The 26,532-nt window shown below is 36.7% G+C and overlaps 1 protein-coding gene across 2 annotated transcripts in view; it reads right to left on the minus strand.

Moving 5' to 3' along the window:
* Positions 1 to 26,532, minus strand: part of LOC128866802 (protein vestigial) — a 64,079-nt gene that overhangs the window by 22,404 nt on the left and 15,143 nt on the right. For both annotated transcript variants that reach the window (XM_054107791.1, XM_054107790.1), the window contains 2 exons: positions 10,940 to 11,384; positions 6,706 to 6,957 (listed from right to left, as the gene is read on the minus strand). In XM_054107791.1, the coding sequence (XP_053963766.1) occupies positions 6,706 to 6,957; positions 10,940 to 11,384 (697 nt within the window). The remainder of the gene's footprint in view (positions 1 to 6,705; positions 6,958 to 10,939; positions 11,385 to 26,532) is intronic.

The following is a 26,532-nucleotide window of genomic DNA, read 5'->3' on the forward strand; positions in this document are numbered from 1 at the left end:
ATTGATCAACTCCCAAAGTTTTTGCAACCTCTTCTTGCGTTTGAGCCGGATCTTGATCGAGCAATTCCTCCAATTCGGTATCCATGAACTTTGGCGGCGCACCCTCGCGTTCTTCGTCTTCCAAGCCAAAATCACCACTTTTAAAGCGTGCAAACCACTTCTGGCACGTTCGCTCAGATAGAGCATGCTCACCATAAACTTCCACCAAGATACGATGACTTTCGGCTGCTTTTTTCTTCATATTAAAATAATGAAGAAGAATTCCCCGCAAAAACACATTATTTGGCACGAAATTCGACATTTTCAAGTGTGGTAAAAATATTGTTGTTTACGCTTCAAATAAAAAACTTATACTGACGTTTGTGCCTTACGACAGTAGCTCTCCAATGAATGTTTGGAAATGTGGATCGATGGAATAATAATCAAGTTACGCCATCTGTTGTAAAACCGAAACGAACTTATTCATAGTCCTATTAGTAAATAAGGATATAGTTCCACAACTGCAAAAATTCATTTAAGATGAAATAACTTCAAATATTTTCCCAAAACTTAGGGCATGGGGAAGTATATATTTTTGCAATTCTTTTTTTGGTTTCTCAAGTTGCTTACACAATTCTGGATATCCGGTTACACACAATCTACAATACTATCTATTATTATTATGAGAGGTGTGATCCTATGTTCCAACTTAGAAATCTAGAAATTAATCATGATCATGGGAGGATTTGGCACTGCGAATTGAAAGATATATCGTGCACCCTTCATGGATTCAGAGTATTTCTCTGAGCATTCGTTGAAACTTTAACGCACGAACCATGTCAGAATCACGATTAAAAAAATGTAGCAAATTTCAAGCCCTCATATATTAAATCAACCGTTTTAATAGTAGAACTTCTCCTTCAATACGATATACGACTTCTTTATTATCATTAGAGCTGTGATAGTCATGCAAATGCATGTTGCATGCATATTTTGCATGTTTCGTCCTTTAAAGCATATTTAGATTTAAAATGCATGTTTGCATATTTTTTGAGTAATTTTAAGAAATGTAAATCATTCTTCTAACCAAAATATAAAGAAAAACAGTTCGCAGCTAAACTTTCGTTTCAAGAACAGATCTCTAACATTTTATGCGTTCATCTGTTTCAAAATTTGTTTATTTGCTTTCTCCAATGAGGCGACAAATTTGTTTATAAAAAAGAGACTCGAAAATTTCCACGAAATGAGTTGGCCCAATTATTGGTTATTATGATTTCCGAAGAGAGCACAACGACAAGTGCTATGCGTCACTTGTTAGTATGAAATGCATAGTAAAAGCATTAAGTTCCATCATATTTTTCTCAGTTATTGCATGGTATTTGAAGTAATCGGTTGATTGAAAATTAAGTTAAGATGCCAAAAGATCGAAAAGAAACACCGGGTGAATTTATTGTGCGTATGAAAAACCAATTTTCCAATGTTTTTCGGTCGGACAAATCAGTGTTATTTTGTTCACATTGCAATTGTTTGGTTTCTGCAAAAAAAATATTTCAAATCAAACAGCACATTGATTCAGTGAAACACAAGGATGCTCAAGCAAGAACAAAACAGAATTCTGAACGTGAAATGAGCCAATTGTTAATATCAAATCATCAACAGAAACTTGGGCAAAATCTTTCGGAATTCAACATGGATTTATGTAAAACTTTAATCGAAGCCAACATTCCATTAAATAAAGTGAATCATCCGAGTGTAGTACAGTTCATAGAAAAATACACTTCACAATCAGTTCCAGATAAAATGTTTTTGGCATATTGGATGATGAAAATGAGCGCGGAAAATCGTATTTGTTGAACGTTAAAGAATTAGACAAATGCAACGCTAACCCGATCGCAACATTTTTTACTGAATCATTGTTACTTTCATGGCATAAAGGTATGAAAGTCTTTACCAAAACACCTTTTTTTTGCGTTTCTTTTGTATTGAAGGAATTAAATATGAAAATGTTATGCTCGTTACTACCGATGCTGCTGCATATATGATTTCGGCAATGAAGTCTCTTCAAGATGTATTCCCAAAAATGCTACACGTTGCATGTTTTGTCCATGGATTGCATCGATTGGTAGAATTTATTCGTTCAGAGTTCCATGAAGTAAATTTGTTGACATCAAAAGTAAAGGCTACCTTTGTCAAAGTACGTATTGCTATTTTTATCTATAGTTCAAATTCTTATATTGAAAAAACCATTAAATTCCTCACAGTCAGCAGTTCAACGACAGCTGTTTAAGCAAGCAAATCCGAACATTCCACTGCCACCCGAACCAATTGTCACTAGATGGGGAACTTGGCTACAAGCATGTGATTACTATGCTAACAAATTTGACGCTTTAAAATCGGTTGTTGATTATTTGAATGATGCAGATTCGGAATGTATTCGAGATGCAAAAAAAGCGTTAAGAGCGTCCAATACTCGACAAGATTTGGCATTCATAAAAGCTAACTTCATGTTCATCGCAGACAAAATCAAAATATTAGAATCGAAAGGACTTGAATTGAAAAAGTGTATAGAGTTGTATGAAGAAGTTCATTCTATCTTAGGCACAATGACCGACGACCGTTTTTTGAAGAAGTTCGAAGAAGTGTTATCTCGGAATGTTGGATATAGTTCTTTGCTTGAAATTAATGATATTTTGATTGGAGATTCACGAGCTAGCGCTTCAAATGAATATATAATAGCATTAGGACCATGTGAAATAACATTTTTTTAAATTTGCTGTTGCTAGTCAATTTTAACTGAAAACGGCGGGGCCGCCGTAGCCGAATGGGTTTGTGCATGAGTACCATTCGGAATTCAGAGAGAGAACGTAGGTTCGAATCTCGGTAAAACAGCAAAATTAAGAAAAACATTTTTCTAATAGCGGTCGCCCCTCGGCAGGCAATGGCAAACCTCCGAGTGTATTTCTGCCATGAAAAAGCTCCTCATACAAATATCTGCCGTTCGGAGTCGGCTTGAAACTGTAGGTCCCTCCATTTGTGGAACAACATCAAGACGCACGCCACAAATAGGAGGAGGAGCTCGGCCAAACACCAAAAAAGGGTGTACGCGCCAATTATTTTTTATTTATTTTTTTTATCACAGCTCTAATTATCATAAAGCGTATTAAATTCCATTAAATCGTTCTCATGCCAAGGCTTTCTCGCACTAATTTTTCGATGTCAGCAATTTTTTCTTTTGGAAATCAATGTTCTTTTAATGTCGTGTGAAAAAGACAAATATAGAAACGACGGGAACTTTGTTCTGATAACTTCAGGTTTATTTATTCAAAATAGTCTCTCTGGCCTCAATACATTGTTTGGCGTGATCTAAAAGCTTTTCGAAATAGTGTTTCAGGTCATTGACCGGAACTTCTTCAGGATGTCGGTTTAAGCTTTTTGGATGGCCTCTACGGACGCAAAATGTTTTCCTTTCATGGCCAAATGCAAATTTCCGAATTGGTAGAAGTCGCAGGGAGCCATATCAGGTGAATACAGTGAGTGATTGATGGTTAAAATACGATTTCTGGTCAAAAACTCAATCACAAGAGTGGATCGATGAGATGGTGCATTATCATGCAATAAGCGCCAGTTTCCTTCTTTGCGGTACTCAGGGCGAATTCGACGAATGCGATAAAATGCTTCAAAACGCTACGATAGAAAATTACATTGACGGTTTGGCCCGTTGGTACGAACTCCTTGTGGATAATTCCCTTGGAATCGTAAAAACAAATGAGCATCGACTTGATTTTTGACTTCTCCAAATGCGATTTTTTGGGTGGTGGTTCTTGTGGGGCCTTCCATTCGGCACTTTGACACTTAGTTTCAGGTTCATGTTGCAAACACCAAGTTTCATCACCAGTTACAATGTTGCAAAGGAAGTTCTCGTCTTTTCTTGCCTCTTTAATGAGGTCTTTCGAATGTTGAATTCTGAGCAATTTTTGGTTCTCAGTTAACTTGAGTGGAATGAAACGTGCACAGACCTTTCGTAGGCCAAATGATCAGTTGAAACGCCATAAATTCATGTTTCGGAGATATTCGAATTCCGATTACACGAATTTGAAGGATGACTTCGGTTCATTTTTGATAAATTTCGATGGAGTTTTCGGTGATTACTCATTAAAAAGATGGCGCCATCGAAAACATTTTTATGACGCCAGCCTTGTTTGTTTTCGACTTCACCTTGTATGTTATTCGCAGCCCCACTGGAAGTTCATACGATACACTATGACTATGGCCTTGTAATAATTAAACAGCTCATCAGAATAATCTTTTTCTCGACTACTTATCGTCCAAGCTTCTGCACCATATAACAATAGGATGAACGTGTTAAAGGACTTAGGAAGTGTGGTTTTGTTCGGGATAAACAATATTTTTTATGTTATACGAGGTTAGGATATCAAATGATAAAACTGGCAGGGTAAAATATTTGTTATATCATATTTTTTATTTACTTATTACTACCTTCGAATCTTTCATTGTTCGAAATAATATTGTAACAATATTGTTCGAAATAATTCTGTCAGCTTCTTCGGGCGCGTGTTGTTCTCTCTTTCACAATTTCAATGGAATAAAATCATTTTTCTTTTAATAAACGTATGTAGGTTTCTGCCTAGAAGACTGATAGAAATCACACAATACAAGATTCGGTGAGTAAGGGAGACGGTCTGGAATAAGACGACGTATTGTTTCTGTGACTTTTTCTTTCCCAATTAGGGTAATTTTTCCTTATTTTTTCACGAAGTTTAGCAATAGCTGTGTTGAAATATGACTTAACGCTATGCTGGGTACGAAGGTTCATAAACTCATGAATATTGAAAAAAAATCATCTTTCATTGTTCTATTGGCATACGTACCTTTGGATATACCGATTTGTTTAACGCTAGGTGGACTAATGTTTTATTTAAGAGTTTTCGTATTTTTTGTTTTATTTTTATTAAATTAAAGTAATGAATGAGTTTATTATTGAATACAAAGTAATAAAGTATTATTAAGTATTAAAAATTAGGAGTCCTTATAAGCTGGGAATGTATCCTTGAAGCCGAGGGGCTTGCAAAAATAAGTTGCAAAAGGAGTTGCAGTAAGTCACACTTGTTTTACTGTCGCTTAGTCAATTTTACATCAAATATTTATATCAGCCTTTGGCGAACCTTTCAATTACTGAACAAACAGAGTTCATTGAACTATAGAGCTCATAGGCATTATCTTATAGGCCAGTATTCATGGTTCAATACCTTGAATGTTATTGGCATACATAGATGATTATATTCTTTTGAGAATCGATAATTATGTTATCTGTTCTGCCTAACACAAGAATATAAATAGTATATACATATACATATATTTTTTTCACAAAATTTACACTTGCGTGAAATGAATCAATTTTCTTGGCACCCTGTGGCGCTGTCAGTGAGCTTGAAGGAAAACACACAAAACCAAAAAAAAAAAAATAGCACCGCAATTCCCAAATGTTTGGTTTATGCACTGATCTTTAACTTTTCAGCAACATTTGCGATAATGAGTTGAAGCACAATGATGAACAAGCAAGAAATATGAAAAAAAGTAATGAAAGCAGATGAGACACGTGAAAGTAAAAGTAAGCAGCACAAAAGGAGACGTCGAAAGATACGAAAAAAGACAAGTCATGTGCTTAAGACAACGCGTTTATCTTCATTAAATGCGGTAATTAATTTCACGAAATCGAAAAGAACAAGCAGCAAGTGTCAGGCACTGACAGCATCAGTGGCAGCGGCGGTGTCGCCGAAGCGGTTGAGCGCCTACAACGCTACGCCTTGACGAATTTATGAAGTTATTGTGTGGCGTGAGGCAGAAATTTGTGTTTTACCGAAAAAGAAGAAATGAAAAACGATAGACGACGTGCAATATTGAGACATCAACCAAGAGACGAACGAAAACAATTTGAATTAAAACTAGTGTTAATTTCTTGTACACACTCATTATGACATGGCACTTACATATAAGAACTTTGGGCGCGGGGGTTGAAAAGTAACAACTACGCGAAAAGTAAAATTTCTTTAATATTACTTTAATCACTTTAGACCGAACTCTTCATTCACATACAGACACACATACATTTGTGCCCAGCTGTTCCGCCCCTCTACTGGTAGCACACAACACACTTGATAATGAGTTGGACAAGGCGAGCCACTGTACAGCGCCGCTGTACTGACAGTTACATGACAGCAGCCGCTTTTTGATCATCACAAAGCCAACACACAACCGCAGCACAACCGTAAACACAATGACAATCGCCCATGGCGCATTATAAAAAGCATAATTAGTCATGTAAATCAAAGTGGTGAAATTGGTGCACGCTGGTTGATTTGCTAGTCGTGGCACTTTCACGAGCGACATCAAAAAGCGGCAAATTTCAAGTGTGATTTTCATAGAAAAAATTAGCGCAAGAGAAACTATCAGCCAACACATGTACGTGCATATGTGCATACATATTTAGATGCGTACATATGCAGTGTGATTTCGCTGGAAATCTGCATTTGGAAGTGTTTTTTCTGCATTAACACGCCTCATTCAATATTTGCTGGTAAAATATATGCACGTATGTAAGTGTATATGCATGCAGATAAATATACGAGTACACCTGTGTATGCACAAATAAGTCCATATAAATAGGTGTTTAATTACTTGTTTTTATTTACTATTTTAGCTACTCACCTTTGCTGTCTTTATTGCTAAAATTGAGCGCCCGCGAGAAGTGCTCATCCACAACGCTGGCCGTGTCGCCGGAATAGTTTGTAAATACGACGCAGGTGGCTGATAAGTATTGTGCTCTGCCCTGTCCGTTGACATTCGAGTTGTCCAACGGTAGAGGCAGTTCTTTCGCCTGAGCTCCATGCAAGGTGTGACGAGGTGAATCGGGACTTGAAGAACAGGATGACTCGTTGTGATGTGAACCCACTAGACGAGCTGTAGAATAAGCACGAATATGTTTCTATATTATTTGAATAATATTTTAATCGACAAAATGGTAATTCCAAAAGGCTTATTCGCTAAGTCTGAAAATGTAAAAATTGTGTAAAGAAATATAAAAATTAAAAAAAAAACTATGATTTGAAGTCAAATTATTCTTTTTTTGAAACATTGAGATTCAGCCGAAAGCCTCTGCTGCTGGCGCTGCGTTTGCTTGAGTATACTTATAATTTTATTATTATGTAAGCTTTAAAAAAAAAAAAAAAAAAAAAATATTTTCTGCTCGATGAAAAAGCTCTGTTGAACCCAAGAGAGAGTGTAAGAGTTCTGGATTAGGCATAATTTTGCACAACTTAGGCCAACCTACTATACTAGCAACACTAGGGATCTAAGCTGTGAATATTTAGCTTATGTGTGAAGTCAGTATTGTTACAGGGTGCGCCATCTTGAATGCCGGTATGTAAACGCTGAATAACTTTGTCATTTACCAACCGATCGACTTCAACATGTCGTATATGTTTTCGATACGTCAATTCAGTACCATTTCAACCATGGATCGCTTTACACCGAAACAACCGAAATCGACGCTATAAAATCCGAAATGCTTGACAATGTGCTAGCAAACGCTGAAAAAAGACCGCAGCTTATGATTGCTAATAAAGGTGGCCACTTGATTGATATTGTATTCAAAAAATAGTTTTAATAAATTGTAAATAGCCATAGTACCTCACTTATTCAATGTCCAATGGCCTACAATCTTTCCCCAACAAATGCCTCCGGGACATCTGTGGAATATTCTGGCCAAACACTATCAGCCACGACACGCTGTGGAGACCAACGAATGAAGAACCCTTCCTATAGCAAACCAATCGCAGAAAGTGGCGATGGATAGGTCACAGCTTAGAAAACTACTAGGTAGCATCACGAGATTGGCTAGGTAGACTGGAACCCGCAAGGCAGCAGAGGTCGTAGTCGTCCAAAATTTACTTTGAGAAGGTCAATGTTGCCGTTCTAGCAGATGTCAACATCAGTTGGGACGGAACAGAAACAACAGCCCAGAACCGCCTAGCACGATGGAAGAGTCAAGGCCCTATGCTCCCGAGCGGAGTGAATAAGGATTTAAATACAAAAAAAAAAAACATGAATGCGGTCTAATGAAGAGAGATTTGGCAGCATTGAATGGAAAAAAACTTTTTGCTGGCGGAGTAGTAATAAAATAGACTATAAACCAAGGCGAATCTATAAAGGGTGATATCGATTGTACAAATAAAAGAATTAGGCCGGCTATTGTAATTTTTTGTGCTATGCTCAAGCACTCTCACTTTCACAATACCAACCTAGATTCGCCTTGCTTGAAACAAAAGATTAAAATATTTGAAAAAAATAGGAAATTATAAAATGGGTACACAATAGTTTTACAAAATAGGGTTTTAAAAACAAAAAATAACATTATGGTATATTCAAAAACAGCAGGAAAACCATAGAGAGACTAGACACAGACAGACGGTTGCATATCTATTGGGTACCCGGACATAAGGACATAAGGGCATTACAGGAAACGAAATTGTAGATGAGATTGTCAAAAGCGCTGTTTACAGACAATTCGAACAAGAAAACGACATACTGAAACCTTTAAATACGTTATACAATGACATCACTGCGGACATGAAAATACGGATAGACAGGAGGTGGAATAATCTAGCCACTTGCAAAACCGCGAAAATCACGAGTACATAGAATGCCGATAAATACGTCCGATTCGTACCAGCTCGGTCTAGAAAAGAAAGCAGAACTATCGTAAGTATGCTGACAGGCCACAATTTGGTAGGGGCGCACGCATACAAGATAGGAATTACAAAGAATGATAGCTATAGATTTTGCAATGAACTGGAAGAGAGGAAAACACTAGGACTCCTTATATGTTCTTGCTCTGCGTTAGCTAGAACCAGATTAAAATGCTTAGAAGCTTTACAATATGAGAAGTTAGAATGTCTCTCGGGTCAGAGTTTAATTAGATTCGCAAAAGGCGCATATGTATTACAAGATGTCTACTACAAAGAAACGTAAAGATCTGGTAACACTAAGGATCAATAGGTCTATGTGACGAGTTTCAGACAGCCAGGTCAACCTAACCTAACCTATGTTCAAAAAATCTTAATTATATATATAATTGGCGCGTACACCCTTTTTTTTGCGTGTTTGGCCGAGCTCCTCCTCCTATTTGTGGTGTGCGTCTTGATGTTGTTCCACAAATGGAGGGACCTACAGTTTCAAGCCGACTCCGAACGGCAGATATTTTTATGAGTAGCTTTTTCATGGCAGAAACACTCGGAGGTTTGCCATTGCCTGCCGAGGGGCGACCGCTAATAGAAAAATGTTTTTTTTATTAATTTTCGTTTCACCGAGATTCGAACCAACGTTCTCTCTGTGAATTCCGAATGATAATCACGCACCAACCCATTCGGCTACGGCGGAAAATTCGTTAAATCTGTAAAAAAGTATGATAGCTAAAAACTACAACAATTTTAATTTTTTCAATTTCTTCGTATTTATGCAAAACAGAAAAAAATCGATTAAAACGGCGAGGTAATCAATTGTTATTGAAACATTCAAGTTCTTACTGCTTACTATTCTTACTTGTGTTCTTACACTATTTTGGAAACATTTTTCATTGGGCTGGCGCTGGCGCTAGGAAACAACAAATGATAAAAAAAGTTTTCTAATAGCGATTCCCCTCGGCGGACAATGGCAAACCTTGTAGTATATTTCGCCTATAAGATGGTTTCTCATGAAAACCCATCTGCCGTTCGGAGTCGGTTTCAAATTATAGACCCCTTTATTTGTGGAGCAATATTAAGGCGCACGCCACTAATTAGAGAAGGAGCATGACCAAATACCCAACTAAGGATGTACGCGCGAATTATATATAAACACATACATATATATATATATATCTATACATGTATATGTTAAAATAAATAAGCAAATGTTGCGTAAAGCATTGAAATCCAGAAAAACAATTGCTGTTGTTGCTATTTTAACACCACCACACTCATAAATCAGTACACCTAGTTGGATTAACACCTCCAACTAAGTAAAAACAAATAAACATTTTGACAGTTGGTTTCGCCTACAAATTTAGTGATCAACATTTATTTGTTTAATTTTTTAAATATTTCTCCACACTTCCTTACAATTCGTCCGTCGTGAGACGAGCATAGCTAACAAAACGAAATTAATGGATACGAAAGTTAATGACATTGAAAAATCTGAAAAATTTTTGCAAATTAATTAGCAGCAGCAGCGGTTTTGTCACTATGGCGCGCGCGCATTCAAGCGCAAAAGCATTTACAAACATATGTATCTACATCCATGCATACATATAAAGATTTGTACAATTTTGTATGTATATGGAGTAAAATATATTAAAAATTTGTCTGTGGAATTTAAAAAATTCAGATGGACTTGACTTGTGGCGAAAGGAGAAGTCGTGCGACGAAAACGCTCAGCGACGCGACGCACCAAAGAGTGCGCAACCGCATTCCGATCAAGGCGCGACGCTGCTACTGGAATTCACTACCAACACCTGCCCGCCAACTAAATACATTGGAGTGAGCCTGTGTTCGCACGCGAGTGTGTGTATATATTTATGTATGTATGTAGAATATATACCTACGTGTACACTGGTGAGGTTAGGTTGATCACTTTCAAACAAAAAATGATAAATATTCGTAGCAGCTAGCAAAAATATGCGTAGAATTCGCAAAGAACGATTAGATGTCGCATAAATTTAATGCTCATAAAAATTCTGTGGTGAATGCCTGTGCGAAATTTAAATATTTTTCAAAGTCGTTCTACATCACTCTCAAGAGAAGAGCAGATATAAACAAATGAGAGCTATATAAATACAAGTACATACAAACATACGTTGTATGTAGAGAGCAAATTGGAAGATAATTTATTTACAGTTTGCATTTACCTTCAGCATCACTTCGTGGCACTCCCAGATCCTCTTCTTTGGTATGCGCTCTGCTGTGTTGTATCGCATTGCTGACCGCTACGCTACCGCCGCCGCCACCAATGACCGCTCCACCACCAATTCCTGCACCGCCGATCACCGAACTTGCAACACCCGCACTACCGCTGGTGCCACCAATATTAGTGCTACCTCCACCACCTGGTACTACACCGCCACCGCCCAGCGGCAGACTCGTCGTTGCAGCTATGCTAGCCGATTGGTTGGCCGTTTGTGCTGCGACGGCGACTACCGCTGCGGCGGTATTGTGTGCGGCCGCTACTGCTGCAGCGGCGGCATTCGCACTCACCGCCGGCGGTAGGATGGGACTGCAGGGCGAATGTGAGCTGCCAGAGGCACTTGATGAGGCCAATTGCACGCCCGACGAAGAGTACAGATCCTGATTGAACTGCGCAAGGATGAGGAAAGACAAGTAATATATTAAAAAATTACGAAATTAAAGGTGTTAAGGCTAAAAAGTGCATATTACGTATATTATATGTAAAATGTTTCCAAAAATCTACAGTCAAATCATTGATTTGTTATAAGTGAAAAAAATCTTTAATTCCCTTATTATCTGAATCATCGCTTCGGCATATGCGATTATACGCATTTTCTACCCATTCGGTATTTAAATTTGTTAATATTTTAATATAATATTGACTTAGCAGCTCTACAAGAGATACGCTTTGCGGATCATGGTGAGATAAGAAAGAAAGCCTATTCAATTTTCTTCAGTGGTCCAAACAAACGAGGACAGCTAGGTGTGGGCTTTTACATTGACAAAAAACTTAGAGAAAGTATAATGGCTTTCGAGCCAATTAGTGAAAGACTCTGCCTCATGAGACTCAAAGGAAGATTTCAGAACATAACAGTTGTAGCCGCGTATGCGCCTACCGATGTCGCAGACGATTTTGCAAAAGACTCCTTCTATGCAGAACTGGAATATGTGATGTCAAAATCATGTAAATATGACATAAAAATGCTCCTCGGAGATTTAAATGCAAAGGTGGGAAACACCAATATTAGCAAAGACGTTGGGGGAAAGCACTCTCTACACGACGAATCGAACGATAATGGTGCACGACTAATAAATTTTTGTCTAAGCAGCGGGCTGTGGATAAGCAGCGTTTCTTTTCCACACAAGAAAATTCATAAGCAAACCTGGGAAATGCCCGGAAGGAGAGGATCGAACCAGATAGATCATGTATTGATGGATAAAAGACACGCAACCTCGGTCATTGACGTCAGATCGTTTAGAGGCGCAAACTGTGACTCCGACCACTACATGGTGATTGCCAGGATAAGGCAAAAAATTTCAAATATAGGCAACGATCGCAGGTTCAAGAAAGTAAAATGGAGTACTGAGCGAATTTCAGCGGATGAGAAAGAGCGTCGTGCATACCAAGAAATCATAAAGAGTAATCTAATCGTAACAAAGGAAGACTCAGCAGAAACAATCTGGGCTAAAGTAAAAAATGCGGTTATTGGAGCAGCTAAAGAGAAAATAGGCACAAAAAGATGCACCACAAATGAGTGGTTCGATGCAGAGTGTAAAGCAGCTATTGAAACAAAAAACGAAGCGCGAAGAAAATATTTAAACAAACGAACAAGACAAAACCTACTTGAATATAACGAAAAAAGGCAAGCCGCAAAGAAAATTATAAAACAAAGGAAAAAACAGGACATCAACAGCAAAGTTCAGCGTATCGAGAATGATTTCAGTCAAGGAAATGTAAGAAATATGTACAGCGCAATTAGAAGCCAAACAAAGACATATCAGCCACGAACAAATTTGTGCAAAAACAAGGAAGGTGAAATAATAACAGAAAGAGAAAAAATTTTGAATAGATGGCAAGAATACTTTAGTGATCTTCTGAATATAGAACATGCAACAGACTACGGTCCACACTGTATAGATGAGACATACTTTACAGCAGAAAACTTCATAGAAGCACCGGGTCGTAACGAAGTGGTAGAAAGTCTGAAAAAGTTAAAAAATAATAAAAGCAGCGGAAGTGACCAAATAAATGCAGAACTTCTAAAATACGGCGGTGAAGTACTCAATAACATGATAACAGAACTGATACGCAAAATTTGGGAAACCGAACATCTACCGGAAGAATGGAACAATAGCCTTATAGTACCATTACATAAAAAAGGCGACAAAACAAATTGTAATAATTATCGAGGCATATCTCTCCTCAACACTGGTTATAAAGTCTTTACAAATATACTCAACAAAAGGTTGAGCGTATATGCTGAGGAAATTTTGGATGACTACCAGTGCGGTTTTCGCCAGGGTAGATCCACAACAGACCAATGTTTCACACTAATGCAAATTCTTGAGAAACACAGAGAGTTCGAACTAAATCTGCACTGTCTGTTCATTGATTTTAAGCAAGCTTTCGACAGCATCAATAGAAACTGTCTGAACGACATAATGCTTAAACAAGGTATACCGGTAAAAATTATAAAACTAATTCAGATGACACTATCAAACACTAATGCCAAGGTTATGATAAATGGAGATGTTACCAACGAATTCAGCATTTCATCAGGTGTAAAACAAGGCGATTCACTATCAGCGACAATTTTTAATTTATTACTACATGAGGTAGTATGCAAACTGAAATGTGGCAATTCGATTTTTAATTGCAGCTCGCAAGTGTTAGCTTATGCCGATGACATTGTCGTGATTGCACAGAATGAACATGAGCTTAAGAAAATTTATATGCGATTGAAAAACACAGCTTTAGAAGTGGGTCTACGGGTAAACATAGATAAAACGAAATATATGCACTTCGCAAAGAAACCGAGTGAAGATGCACACATTGAAATAGATGGTGAATGCATACAGAAGGTCGACAAATTTAAATACTTAGGTTTTTTCATCAGCAGTAATTCTGACACTTCCGTGGCAATAAATGACCGAGTAAGTGCGGCAAATAAAGCATTCTTTGCTCACATAAAATTATTCAAGTCCCGATTGCTATCAAGAGATCAAAAGATAGCAATGTATAAAGCGCTTATAAGACCCATACTAACATACAGCAGTGAGGTATGGGTACTTAAAACAAAAGACATGGACCAAATACTAAGGTTTGAAAGAAAGATACTGCGAACAATATATGGTCCTTCCCGGCGAGATGACGGAACGTATCGGATAAGATACAATCATGAGCTAGACACATTGATACGTAATGGAAACGCAATACGCTTTATAAAAAGTCAACGAATCAGATGGCTGGGGCACATGTACCGAATGCCCAAATGGAGAGCTGCCAATATAGCGTTCCATAGACAACCAATTGGACGGAGATGTCGAGGGAGACCAAACAAACGCTGGGTAGATGAGGTCACAGCCGACCTGCAGAAAATGGGTATCACAAACTGGAAAGGAGTAGTAGAGAATCGATCGGAGTGGAGAACCGTAGTTGTGGAAGCAATGGTCTGCACAAGACTGTAATGCTAATGATGATGATGATGATGAATATTTTAATAGAATATTTCTCGTTGGTAACCAAAAGCTGAGCTAGCAAGCTAATAAATAAGATTTAGTTTCAAAAACTTCATATAGTTTTCAACTTCAAACTCCATCGCGAGCTGAGTTGTACTTTAGGCATTTTTTAAGAAATGAATTGAAAGTACCCACATCAATATGAAAAAATTTTACTTCGAAAATGTTGTACACTTTTACGACGAATTTGAATTTTTTCTACGAGTATAGCCTAAAGATCCTGTTAGTCTAGACATAACACAATTTCCATAATAACTCTAGAAATGTATATTCACGTCTTTAAGTCGTTCTACTCACATACATACATACATAAATATGTAACTATAGCACGGGAACTTCTTAGCAAGTTTTGATTGAATTTATTAACAATTTATTTGTTTCTTATTTAATTTTAATAAATTTTCTTATGAAAAGGCATCATGCTCCTACAAAAGACATGTAAACCCAAGTTTCAAACTTTGTGCAAATTTAAAAAAGGTCTACAAATTTGCAGCAAAATTTCCCACTTTTTAATCATAATCTTTGGAAAAATTCGAGTTAGCCCATGAAATTTTGCTATAATAAAGCGCAAGTAGCTAGAAATTGCATCAATTTTTTGTTCTTGTTTTGCTGATTATCTTATGCATTTTCTCCATATAATGAATGCGCGACATTTCATTTAATTTGGATGACAAGCACCCAAGCTTATTCAACGTAAAAAAATACCTTCGTTCGACACTTTTAAGTGAGGATTGATTATTGGTTAGAGCACTTGCGAGACTTTGTCCTACATCATCTCACGCGACAAAACTAGGACTGGCCTAAAGTAAAGCATTACCAGGCTTATAACAAAGGTAATATTCCGCCCTCATTCTTTTATCAATATTGCGTTTCAATATGCTTAAGGTGGTTATTTCGATGTCTTAGTTAGTGATGGACGAGTCCGAGATATTTTAGTAAATTGCCTCGATTGTTCACATATCTCTATGATTCTCCAGGTTTTCTCTTGTAGACGAATTGCCAGTCACCAAAAGACATGCTGAAGTAAAAGTAACATATTAGCTAACAATCGAAGCTATCGGCCAAAAGATCTCGAACTCGCTACTGCCCAGAGATTATTAAAACATCTCGATGGCTCTCTCTCGCAGTCTAATAGTTTTTCTTTGGAAATTTAGTTAATCCCCCATAAAAACCATTTAAATTCAAGATTCAAACATTTAACAAAATTTCAGACCTTTTATTCAGAATTTTTAAAAACATTTTAGTGTGCAGTTTTATATAACTTATTAAATTTTGGTATAAGAAAGTGCTAATTTCAAGTCGCGCAAAAATGACGTTGATTTTTTATAATTTGGAGGTCTCCAAATAACGAATGTTCGAAGTTTTCTTTACATTTGTTACACTTGTAACTTGCGCTTTCTTATACCAAAATTCAATGGGTTACAAAGCCGTACACCGGAAATTTGTCTAAAAATGCAAATTAAAAAGCGAGAGTTTTTGTTAAAGTTTTATTAATTTGAGCAAAGTTTGAAAATTCGATTTATGTATATAGATTTTGTAGAAGAACGAACTACATTTTCATAAAAAACAAATACTTAACTTAAATAAGAAACAAATAAAATGTCAAAACTTGTCAATAAGTCCTAGTTATTTGGCGCAGTGTGCACAACTCAGCTCGCGATGGAGTAATAATCGGTGCAATAAAATTTTACATCTTAAGACTGATACTTTCTTATTTCATGGTCAGATTTTAAGAGGCAAAGAAATTAAGCCGTTTATTCAACAAATGGCGTAATAATAAGACAGCAGTTTTTGGATTTGATTTGTTTAACTGATTGATATATTTTAAAGGACTTTTAATAATATACAAACAATAGATGCTTTCCATTTCAATTCAACCGGGCTATTCGGGACATGTTCTTCGATTTCGATGTAACTCAAATATGTTGCTCTCTGGTCAAAATAATGGGACGTATTTTTTTGTTCGCCCGAAAAAAATATTTTTCAAGACTTATCGTCAATTTTGTTTTTCGGCTCAAAATCGATTTTTTCAATTATATAGGAAATTTTTTTTTGATTGCTCATAACTTAGACAAAAATTTTGCCAAAATACAAATAAATGTATGCAAAAAATGAATGTCACACAAACATTTTGGAAAGTTTATTGAATTCAAATGAAATCAATTATAAATCCAAATCAGAAATCCAAAACTAACAACTCTCTATGTTTCTTAAGGTTGGAGTAATCATTTATGTATGTTCATATATTCTATTTCGCAGGTTGCACTCAAGTTTTTTAAGTTACGAGAGAATCTAGATTAATTCCCCTACAAAATACAAACGGCATTTAAAAACCGTATTTTCGACATTTTCAGGCAAACCGATATTTTGGATAAATTTTAACAAATTTTTATTGTATTACTCAGAGATGTATCTTTAGTTTTAAGAAATAAGCAAACATTTTCCAAAAATACAGTACTTGGTTTTTTAAATGCCGCCGGGAAAATTCATCCAGCCGAAAAAAAATTACTTTCATGCGGTTAAGATTCTTTCAGTCCCAATTTCCGAATAGTGAAACCAGCTACATACATATTGCAGGCTGTCTTCGTGTAGTCAGTACTTATATTTTTCCGGTATTTGGATGCAGCTGCTCAGTGATATTGAGTATTCTTCAGGAAGGTTACCGGTTATGTTAAAACATAGGCATTCCGTATCATAAGCTACACATTTCCAATTATAAGCAATTTTTTAAATTACCACACAAAAGCAAGTGAAATCGGCGCGAACAACGACAGAATAGAAAGTATTCGATAATCTATACGTGCATTAATTTATATATTAAATAATCTTATAATTTCTAAATTTTTTTAAGATTTGGTTTAAAGCAGTCTTAAGTCTGTCTAACTCTGGGTGGTGTAGAGCTTAATAATTTAAAAAAATGGCCCTGAAGTTGACCCTCCCGAAAAATTGGACTTGGACATATTTATCTGAAACACAAAAACCAAGAAAAATATTAATCAGTATGACTGTAGCTAAAAAAATTGACAAAATGGCGCGGTTTTGAAGTTGACACTCTAAAAATCGGTTTTTTTTCAGTTTTTTAATAAATAAAATACGAAATAATTGAAATAATAATATGATTCTAGTACGGGCGATAGCCATTGATGTTGTGAACAACATATTAAAATTTCAGACGATTCGGTTGAACAGTTTTTTGTTTTTTGACAACATCAGAGCGAAAAAAGTAGTTTTGAGATAATTGAGTTTTAAGTTTTGAGAGTCGCCGCTTGACGAATCTGACCTGCTAAAACGGCTGTAGAATCGAAAATACAGGGAAATTCTGCATGAAAATTTCACAATACATTCTTAAAATATTTCAAAAACTTTTCGAGTGATTCCAAGTACAATAGTTCTGGGTTGAGTATTCAGTTTATGGATCCTCAAAATTACATTTTGAGTGTTGACAAAACGTCATCGTATGCTCTTGTATTAAAAAATCATAAGCAATTACCTTTCCAATGAGCCTGTTCAAAAATCACGGGGCCCCATAAATTTAAAGATGTATGAAATACGACAAAAATACCTAAAAAATGAAAAATACGAATGCTTTTTTAGTGCATTTAATGATAGTCACTGCAAGTCACTCTTTTTTCAAATATTTTCTATTACCAAAGATGATATCTTATGAGATACATATACACTTCTGTCGGTAGTGCTTAACAACTTTGAATGAGTATTCTTTGTCCTCTTCACGGTATTTTGACGCCCGATCGAAAGCTATAATTAATTTCATGGAAATTTTGGCAAATTCGTTTTCCTATGAGGTAATTTTCTCTATCTTGCCAAGTAGAAAGGTCCAATTGTAAAAAACCCATACCCATTTGTAATCGTTCAAAAAACCGTTTTCTGCATGGTGCGCCGAAATCACTTACATATGCATATCTTTATTCGCAAACGACTTCACTTGTTCGACTGTTCAATCGTTTTGGAATAACGATTTCTTGAAGTTCATCATCAATATTACCAAGAGTTTCGACCAATTTTCGTTTCAATTCAAATGAGAGTTTTCTCATCGAATTGTACTCGTACAATCTCGTGTTGAATGAATTGTAGGTCTTGGCACGTTTACGCCTCCACACCAATAAGGAATGAAAATACGTGGGAAAAAATAAAAATCTTCCGAATGAAAAACCGTAAAGCAACAAATATCTTTCACTTTAGCGGTCGCCCCTCCGCAGGGAATGGCAAACCTCAGAGTGTATTTCTGCCATAAAAAATATCTGCCGTTCGGAGTCGGCTTGAAACTGTAGATCCCTCGATTTGTGGAACAACATTAAAACGCATCCACAAATAAGAGCAGGAGCTCGGCCAAACACCCAAAAAGGGTGTACGTGCCAATTATATACATATCATTGCTCCACGTAAACCCAGCTGCGCGAAAGACGGTCGAAAGTGTTGCATATGACGCGACATTTATTTACGCTCGCTGGCATTCGATCATCAACGAAATGGATGTTTCTATAAAATCGTGCACTCTGTTGTTCCATGTAAAAACCGACATCAATTTCCTGAACTACGATTTCCATCACTGACGCAGCTATACAGGGTAGCCCATATTCGACGGACCCATGTGTTTTTTGGGCCCATTCCAATCGACGAGGCTTGTCCGCAGGTAACAATCTAATTCGTTGTAGAGTGGTCCCAGCAATGCCCAACTGCTGAGAACGACGATTTTGGGATGTCCTTGGCGACGTCTTAACACTGGCCCGTACAAGAGCAATTTGGCCTCTTTGGATTAGAAAGAGCATCACCAGTCGAAAACCATTCCTACAAACGTTTAATGGTGTTCTTAGAAGGCGCACTTTTCACATTGTATAATTTTTTATACGCACGTTGAGTTTTCACAATTGACTTCTTTTGTTGAATGTAAATTTCAACAATTTGGGAGCGCTCGCGTGGCGTGTACTGTTCCATGGTAAAAATCTGCTTGGACTGACACTTCCAACGATGTATGTAATTAAGCGATCTGACGTCTCTGTCAAAAAATGCAGGGTTGCCAGATGAGTCCGTCGGATATTGGCTACCCTGTATGTGCACGATATATACCTAGTAGAAATGACAATCAAACAAAATAAAAATACACCTTATGGAGTGATACCATAAAAATGCTACTCGACTAAATAGTGTCTTCTTACTCCAGTCGCTTTGTTGGGCGTTTCTGTTTTCGGGCCAGCGTGGCGTCAATGCCAAAAGCCGACTCCTTTCTCTTTGCGGAAGAAGGAAATCTTTATCTTCTTGAATTCTTATTTTAGATCAACCACATACGAGATGTCAGAATCATACAGTAGTTCTCAATTTTGTCACAGAATTCTTATTCATCTTTTCGATACTTTTCCTACTAATCGTATTTAATTTTCGAACATTTTACCATTCTCCGTAAAGTTTAATATGTAATATTTTCATGCAGTTGGTTTTCATATAGAAATATTAGATTTTCAATAAAAATCAAAAGGGTCGTCAATTGTGATTTTTACACTCGCTCTCACCGATATTTTTTTCACATGCGTATTATAAAAAACAATAGAAAAACTTGTTTCATGCTCGGCAACCTTGCCAACTTTGGGATTGTTTTCACATTTTTCTACCAAAAATATTGTTTCATCATGGAATCGGAGTTGTTTCTTAGACGAGCTTGATGATGTCAATGCCATTCTTTCGATCGAGTCTTAACTTTTTTTAATATTTTCCTTTTTCATTTCACTTTGTAAACACCTAAAATAATATATGTAATGTCCCTTCAATACAAGTGATTTTTATATTTTTCCAGAACTTTGCGCATTTTCAATCGATCTCAAGCTTTTTCTCATTGGGAAGGTGCTTTTTAATAGAGATTCAAAACATACGATTCAAAAAATAAGGTTCAAACCCGTAACTTTCGTGGATGCATAAACTAAGTGCTGAACCACTCAAAATCTTCCGATGGGTTTTTAAAGAATTTCATGAATACTTTTATCCCCAACCCTACATTATTCCGTACGAAAACTTTCGGCTTTATGATTTGAAACTTTTTCATACTGCGCTGTGGCCACTCTCCTCCACACATTCATGCATACATATCACTACATATTGCTCGTTTGTTGGACTATTATCGTATTGCATTTTTTCCTAGAATCTATGTTGATAAATATGGGGGTCTGTAGAATTGTTCGCCAGCTCTTCTTCCATGCTGTGTAAAAATGCCTCATGCGGTATACATATCTACCAACACTATACTTATATATATTACAATATTAGAAGAAAATAAGTCTTTATTTTTACCTTTATCAATGGTAAATTCAAAACTTAAAAGCCGCTTTTCTCGATATTTTGGTTTTTTGGACTATGACACTCTTCCAGCAAACGCGCGACAAATACGAATGCATTCGTACAGATCCATGATACAATGCAGAAAAATTCGTTACTGCGCAACACTTCAACCGAATTCAAACTGACACAATGCCTAATTTATGATTATGGAAACGAGTAGCAGCAGTAGCGGTGGCAGCACAGCAATAACAACAACTTTTGCCATGAAAATTTATGGGTGCACAGCATATGACAAACGGCTGTGGCACATTACTTCGTGTGTTTATCAAAAGAGGTGACATTATTGCTATTTATTAGCTCACAAACCGAACAGGGCAAAGCAGGGTCGCGCTTAAGGCTAAGCGATAACCCGCAGTAGCACCAAGCACCCACATGTGCGCTGATATCTAATTGTGTGTGCAAACAACCGACCCCAATCACAACGAGCACTTCACACCCACTAATGAATTGAATATTGGTACCATTAGGGAATTGGCGCCTCAGAAAATATGCACACATATGTAGATGCCTACTTATCCACATACATATATTAATATGAGCGCTTGCCTCCGCGCCTCATTTAGTTGAATTTCATTTGGTTTAGTTTTACTGACACTTAAAATTATAAAATCCATGTTAAACTCACGCATCGTGCCGCCTTAAGTGTCTAATAATGGGTTAACCAACACGTCTCATTTACGAATAAGTGCACATAAACGAAGGCCATCGGCAGGGAAGACTCCCTGTGCTGCGTCTGCTTTGATTTACGGTGCTCTTATTGATAGGGTTCACGGCAGCACGTGGAAATATGCACTTTCGTTTGTGCATACCCTTACCTATGAAAATATGTGAGTGAGTTTGTACATTTATATGTGCGTTCTAAGATTATCTGCTTATTGACATCATTGAACTTTTAATAATTATTGTAATTAACAACTCTACAGATAAATGGTACAAGACATAATTTAAATTGTAAATAGTTTTGTTTTCAGTTGGGATAAAGTCTTGAGTGGGAATAATTTTAAAAATAATCTTAGATCGGTACGGTTGCCGCCGTAGCCGAATGGGTTGGTGTGTGACTATCATTCGGAAGTGCGGGGTGCGGAAAGAGTTTTGTCTTATAGCGGTCGTCCCTCGACAGGCATGACAAACCTTTGAGTATATTTCTGCCATGAAAAAGCTCCTCTTAAAGCTGTAGGGCCCTTCATTTCTGGAACAACATCCAGGCGCGAGCCACAAAGGATGAGAAGCACGACTAAACACCCGAAAAGGGGGTAAGAGCCAATTAGGTATATATAAAGATGGGAATCAGGGCTGTCATACGTCTCCGTTTTTTCGAAAATGCAGCGGTTTATTATGTAACATTAATAAGTTTGATCGTAAAAACGTTACGCCATACCGTTATTATATTATTGATTCTTTTATTCTTCTATGGAAAATAGGGACTCAATGAAAAGTTGTTCTTAAAGATTGGCCATTTTCATAATAAGATTCACTAATTTTAACGCGTTGTTTTATCGTAAAAGTTTGTACATCTATCTACTTGCCAAATCTCAAAGACGACATGAAAAAAAGGTACTGTGTGGGAATCATTCACAACTGGCATCTATAAGTAGACATCGCCTTTGAACGCCCCTTGATAAGAAAACTAATATTCCTGTTACCATCAACAGTTATTTCTCAATGTTTATTTTTTACGTTGCCTGATAACTAATAGCTAATATCTAATAACAATTATCAATATTACGAAAGGTAAACCGGTGTAAAGTGTTGCTAATCCCATGTCACAATAACAGATATTTATCAATTACATATCACTTAGTTCTTTATATTTCGCTATCTGAGTCGGTTTAATTTAATCGTATCTCTAGGTTGTACCATTGGGCAACAATATCAAGGAGTCACTAGCACTCCATCGCAGTCAATCTACTATAGATTAGCCCAGTTTGTCTCATTTGTGATTTTTGAAAATTTGAACGGAGAAAAATTGCCCTCGTTTTTTATACTTGTATATTCTTATATACATATAGAATTAGTAAAAATTGGCAACGGAAAAAATATTTTTCATCTAATATCTTTAATTGCTACATATGCTGACGACACTGCTTTATTGGCTTCCAATCGGTGTCCAACCAAAGCTTACAATTTAGTACAGAAAGAATTGAACGAGATAGAAATCTGGCTTGAACGATGGAAAATTAAAGTAAATACAAATAAATCTGCACATGTTTTATTCACATTAAGGCGAAATGACTGCCCTCCCTTGAGAATTAATGGCAGTACGATTCCAAAATGTGATAGCGTTAAGTATTTAGGTTTGCATCTGGACAAACGGTTAAGGTGGGAAAACCATATCAAAGCAAACATTAATCAGTTCAATACCAAAACTAAAAAAACTTTTTTGGTTACATGGACATATGCCACCACTATACCTCGAAACTAAATTACTATTGTACAAAGGTATATTAAAGCCAGTATGGAATTTTGGCATTCAACTTTGGGGCACGGCCTCGAATTCAAATATAAAAATCTTACAGAGATATCAGTCGAAAACTTTGAGACTTATTACAAATGCTCCCTGGCTCATTACTAACAAAGCCATCCATTCAGATCTACACATACCCTTTGTAAAAGTTGAAATTAAAAGATTTAGCACAGCCTACTTACGCAGGATCAGCTACCACAAAAATTCTCTGGCAATTATACTTTTAGATGAAACCAGTGAAATCCATAGACTTAAAAGGAGTCATGTTTTGGACCTTCAATACGAAATTAGTTATACACTCATATTCCCCTAAAAATACTTTTCTTAACTTTATTATGTAAATAGCTCTAATTTTATATCTTATATGAGACAACTTTTTCGTTAAGTTTCAGAATTTGGGCAACGTTTTCAATTTGTAAATTCGAGATAACTTTTTTTTTAGGCCCGGCTTTAAATATTCTCATGTAAGAATTTAATTGCGTAAAAACCTATTATATAAGTATAATTGATGCTTACATCCTTTGTTGGGTGTTTGGCCGAAACCAAGCAACTCGCCCTATTTGAGTGTCTTCATGTTTTTCCACAGATTTGGGGATTTATAGTTTTATGCCGACTCTGAACGACAGATAGTTTTTATGAGGAGTTTTTTCGTGGCAGGAATACATTCGGAGGTTTGCCATTGCCTGCTGGGGGACAACCACTATTCGAAAAAAAACGATTTGGTGTCTCATTCTCATTCTCATTCGAATCCGAACACTACCGAATGGTAATCACGCACTAACCCATTCGTCTACGGCGACGACCTAGAGGAGGTATTGTATTTATTAGATCTCATACTCATGCTAGTAGGTCTGATGCAAGGTGGAAAAAATACAGAGGTGGCGGCTTCCGCGCACAGATATCCAGCTCACATTAAATTTTACAGCTCAGCTGATTTGTTGACGTAATATATAATATTTGTACCCATTTAATTATTGCATTGTTTTTTATGCAGATTTTATAATCGGACGCATTATAAAATGTTATACAAGTAATGACTGTTCTTTTGTATCAATCTGATTTGGAAGTTACTCCAGTAGTTATTCCAGAAGTGAAATTCCGGCTTCACTCCCTATATTCCGGCCATACTTTTGCTTTGGCATGCCCACCTTAAAATTTTCCCTGGTGTGTTGATGTGTCGCTCAATATTGAAGTAAGGTTGTTTTTGTTACCACCAAACCACCAAAAAATTGTCCGTTTAGCTAATAACCAAATCAAAATAAGCGAAACATTAACAGAATATGAAAAATATCGCGTAGGGAAAAAAAGTTTTTCAAAAATCGTTTTTTTTTTTGGTGCAAAGCGGTTTTCATATCAAGAGTAAATAAACCGTTCAGATTCACTAAAAAACATTTTTTTACAATAATCATTTAATTTTTTTGATTTCAGTTGAGCTGCTCATGCGCTACCGTGATCACCGCAAGCCTCTTCTAAAAAACGGTGTTTCGGGGGAGGGGCAATATCAACAATAAATAATACATTTTTTTTTAATAAAAATACCAAAATGTATTCTTCGAGAAAGTCATTTGAATAAAATTTTTAAAAAAATTATGACAATCGTTAATTTTTTCGGGCTCACAAGGTATATAACCCCTTAAAATCAGTTGTCTTGAAAATTAAAAGGGATGTGTAGCAAACTTCAACAATAACAGATTTGAGACCTTGATTTCATTGAAATTTCCAGCTTTTCAGTTATATCCGAAGTCATACTTTTTCCTTATAGAAATATATTCTATGTTATAGACATATTAAGAATGTTATGACATATTCGGACTAAAAGTTTTAGGCGCAATAGTTAAAAACAGTACATATGGGCAGAGTTTTTTTATTGGTTGGCCATAAAGCGGCGATTGTGTGCAATTTTTCGACTAATGATTTTGAACCATTAACACCATCCGGGTTGACTAGTTTGAACATAGTCTTGCTCGTTAGCTCGAACTCCATGCCAGTCCTCTCAGCCGTTGCGCCTGTTGCCTCAAAAGATAAATTAGTGCAACTATAAGAAAACAGCTCCACAAGTGAAGTTCGGAGCATCTAAAGCGACTGAATGCAGCCAAATTTTCTACTTTTTATTACAAACGTTTCAGGCGTAATTGTAAGCAATTCCGGTCTTGAGTTTAAAATAATATTTATTCAATTTAATTAATTAATTTTTTTATCTACTTTTTAATCTCTTCTTCCTTCCTTTTTTTGTCTAAAGTCCTACATTTTGCTCTTTTCTCTTGATTATGCATATTTTCCACAGCTCACAAATGCGTCTACATAGGGAAGACTTTCCTGTGTGAAGTATATGTATGCATATGCATATGTATGTATGTGTATGCATGCAAAGCCATATAATAAAACTTGTCCAAGCACAACTGGCGCTTTGATTGCGCTGCTTCCATGAGATATTGTTTATAAATGAATAATAGCCCATCTGGCTACAGTAATAAATGGATAATAAATAAATACTTCAACTTAATTCTATTATATTACATTACTTCGTAACAGTATCGAATAAAACCTGCTGTCCCTAATGGCGATGGCCGGCAGTTCGCGCTGTTGATCAACTAAGTTTTGCGCGGAATGCACATGAAAAGCTACAAATAATTGAAAGGCCGAGTTAAGTAAATGGATAGAACAAATATATTTTGAGAGTGTGTGTGTGCGTGTGTATTGCCCGGCGACTATGCCCGGCTGTCCGAGTGTCTGTCAGTTGTTTTAAGCACATAATCAGTGTTGTACGCTTATCGACGGACACGATCGACAATCGAACAACCAGCCAGCCAGTCAGGCATTTAGTAATCGGTGATCGCGCCGAGTGGCAAACATCCAAATTGCGCAAAAGCGAAAAGTGCAGTAGCTGCTGCTGCAGCCGCCCGAAACCACGAGCGGCAGGGCCAGCAAACACAAAGGCAATAGGCGAACGCAGTGCCAAAAGCACATGCTACTCAACCAGCCCATCGCATTACTACGCGTATTGTTGGCCGATCGACTTGTCTATCTGTGCATCGATGTGTACATTGTGCCGATTTATCGTCTCTGATCGAACGATCGACTGGCGAAATTTCGAATTGAAAACCGGACCCAAAGGAATGTGTGCTGGTAGCCATATGCCATGTGCCCGGTGCATTTGCAGGGCTCACCAGCCAAGTTTAGAGCGGGTAGATGGAGCAAGAAAAAAACTACAATATGCGTAGCTGTGCA

This window comes from Anastrepha ludens, chromosome 6 (genome assembly GCF_028408465.1).
Source record: "Anastrepha ludens isolate Willacy chromosome 6, idAnaLude1.1, whole genome shotgun sequence".
Lineage (NCBI taxonomy): Eukaryota > Metazoa > Arthropoda > Insecta > Diptera > Tephritidae > Anastrepha > Anastrepha ludens.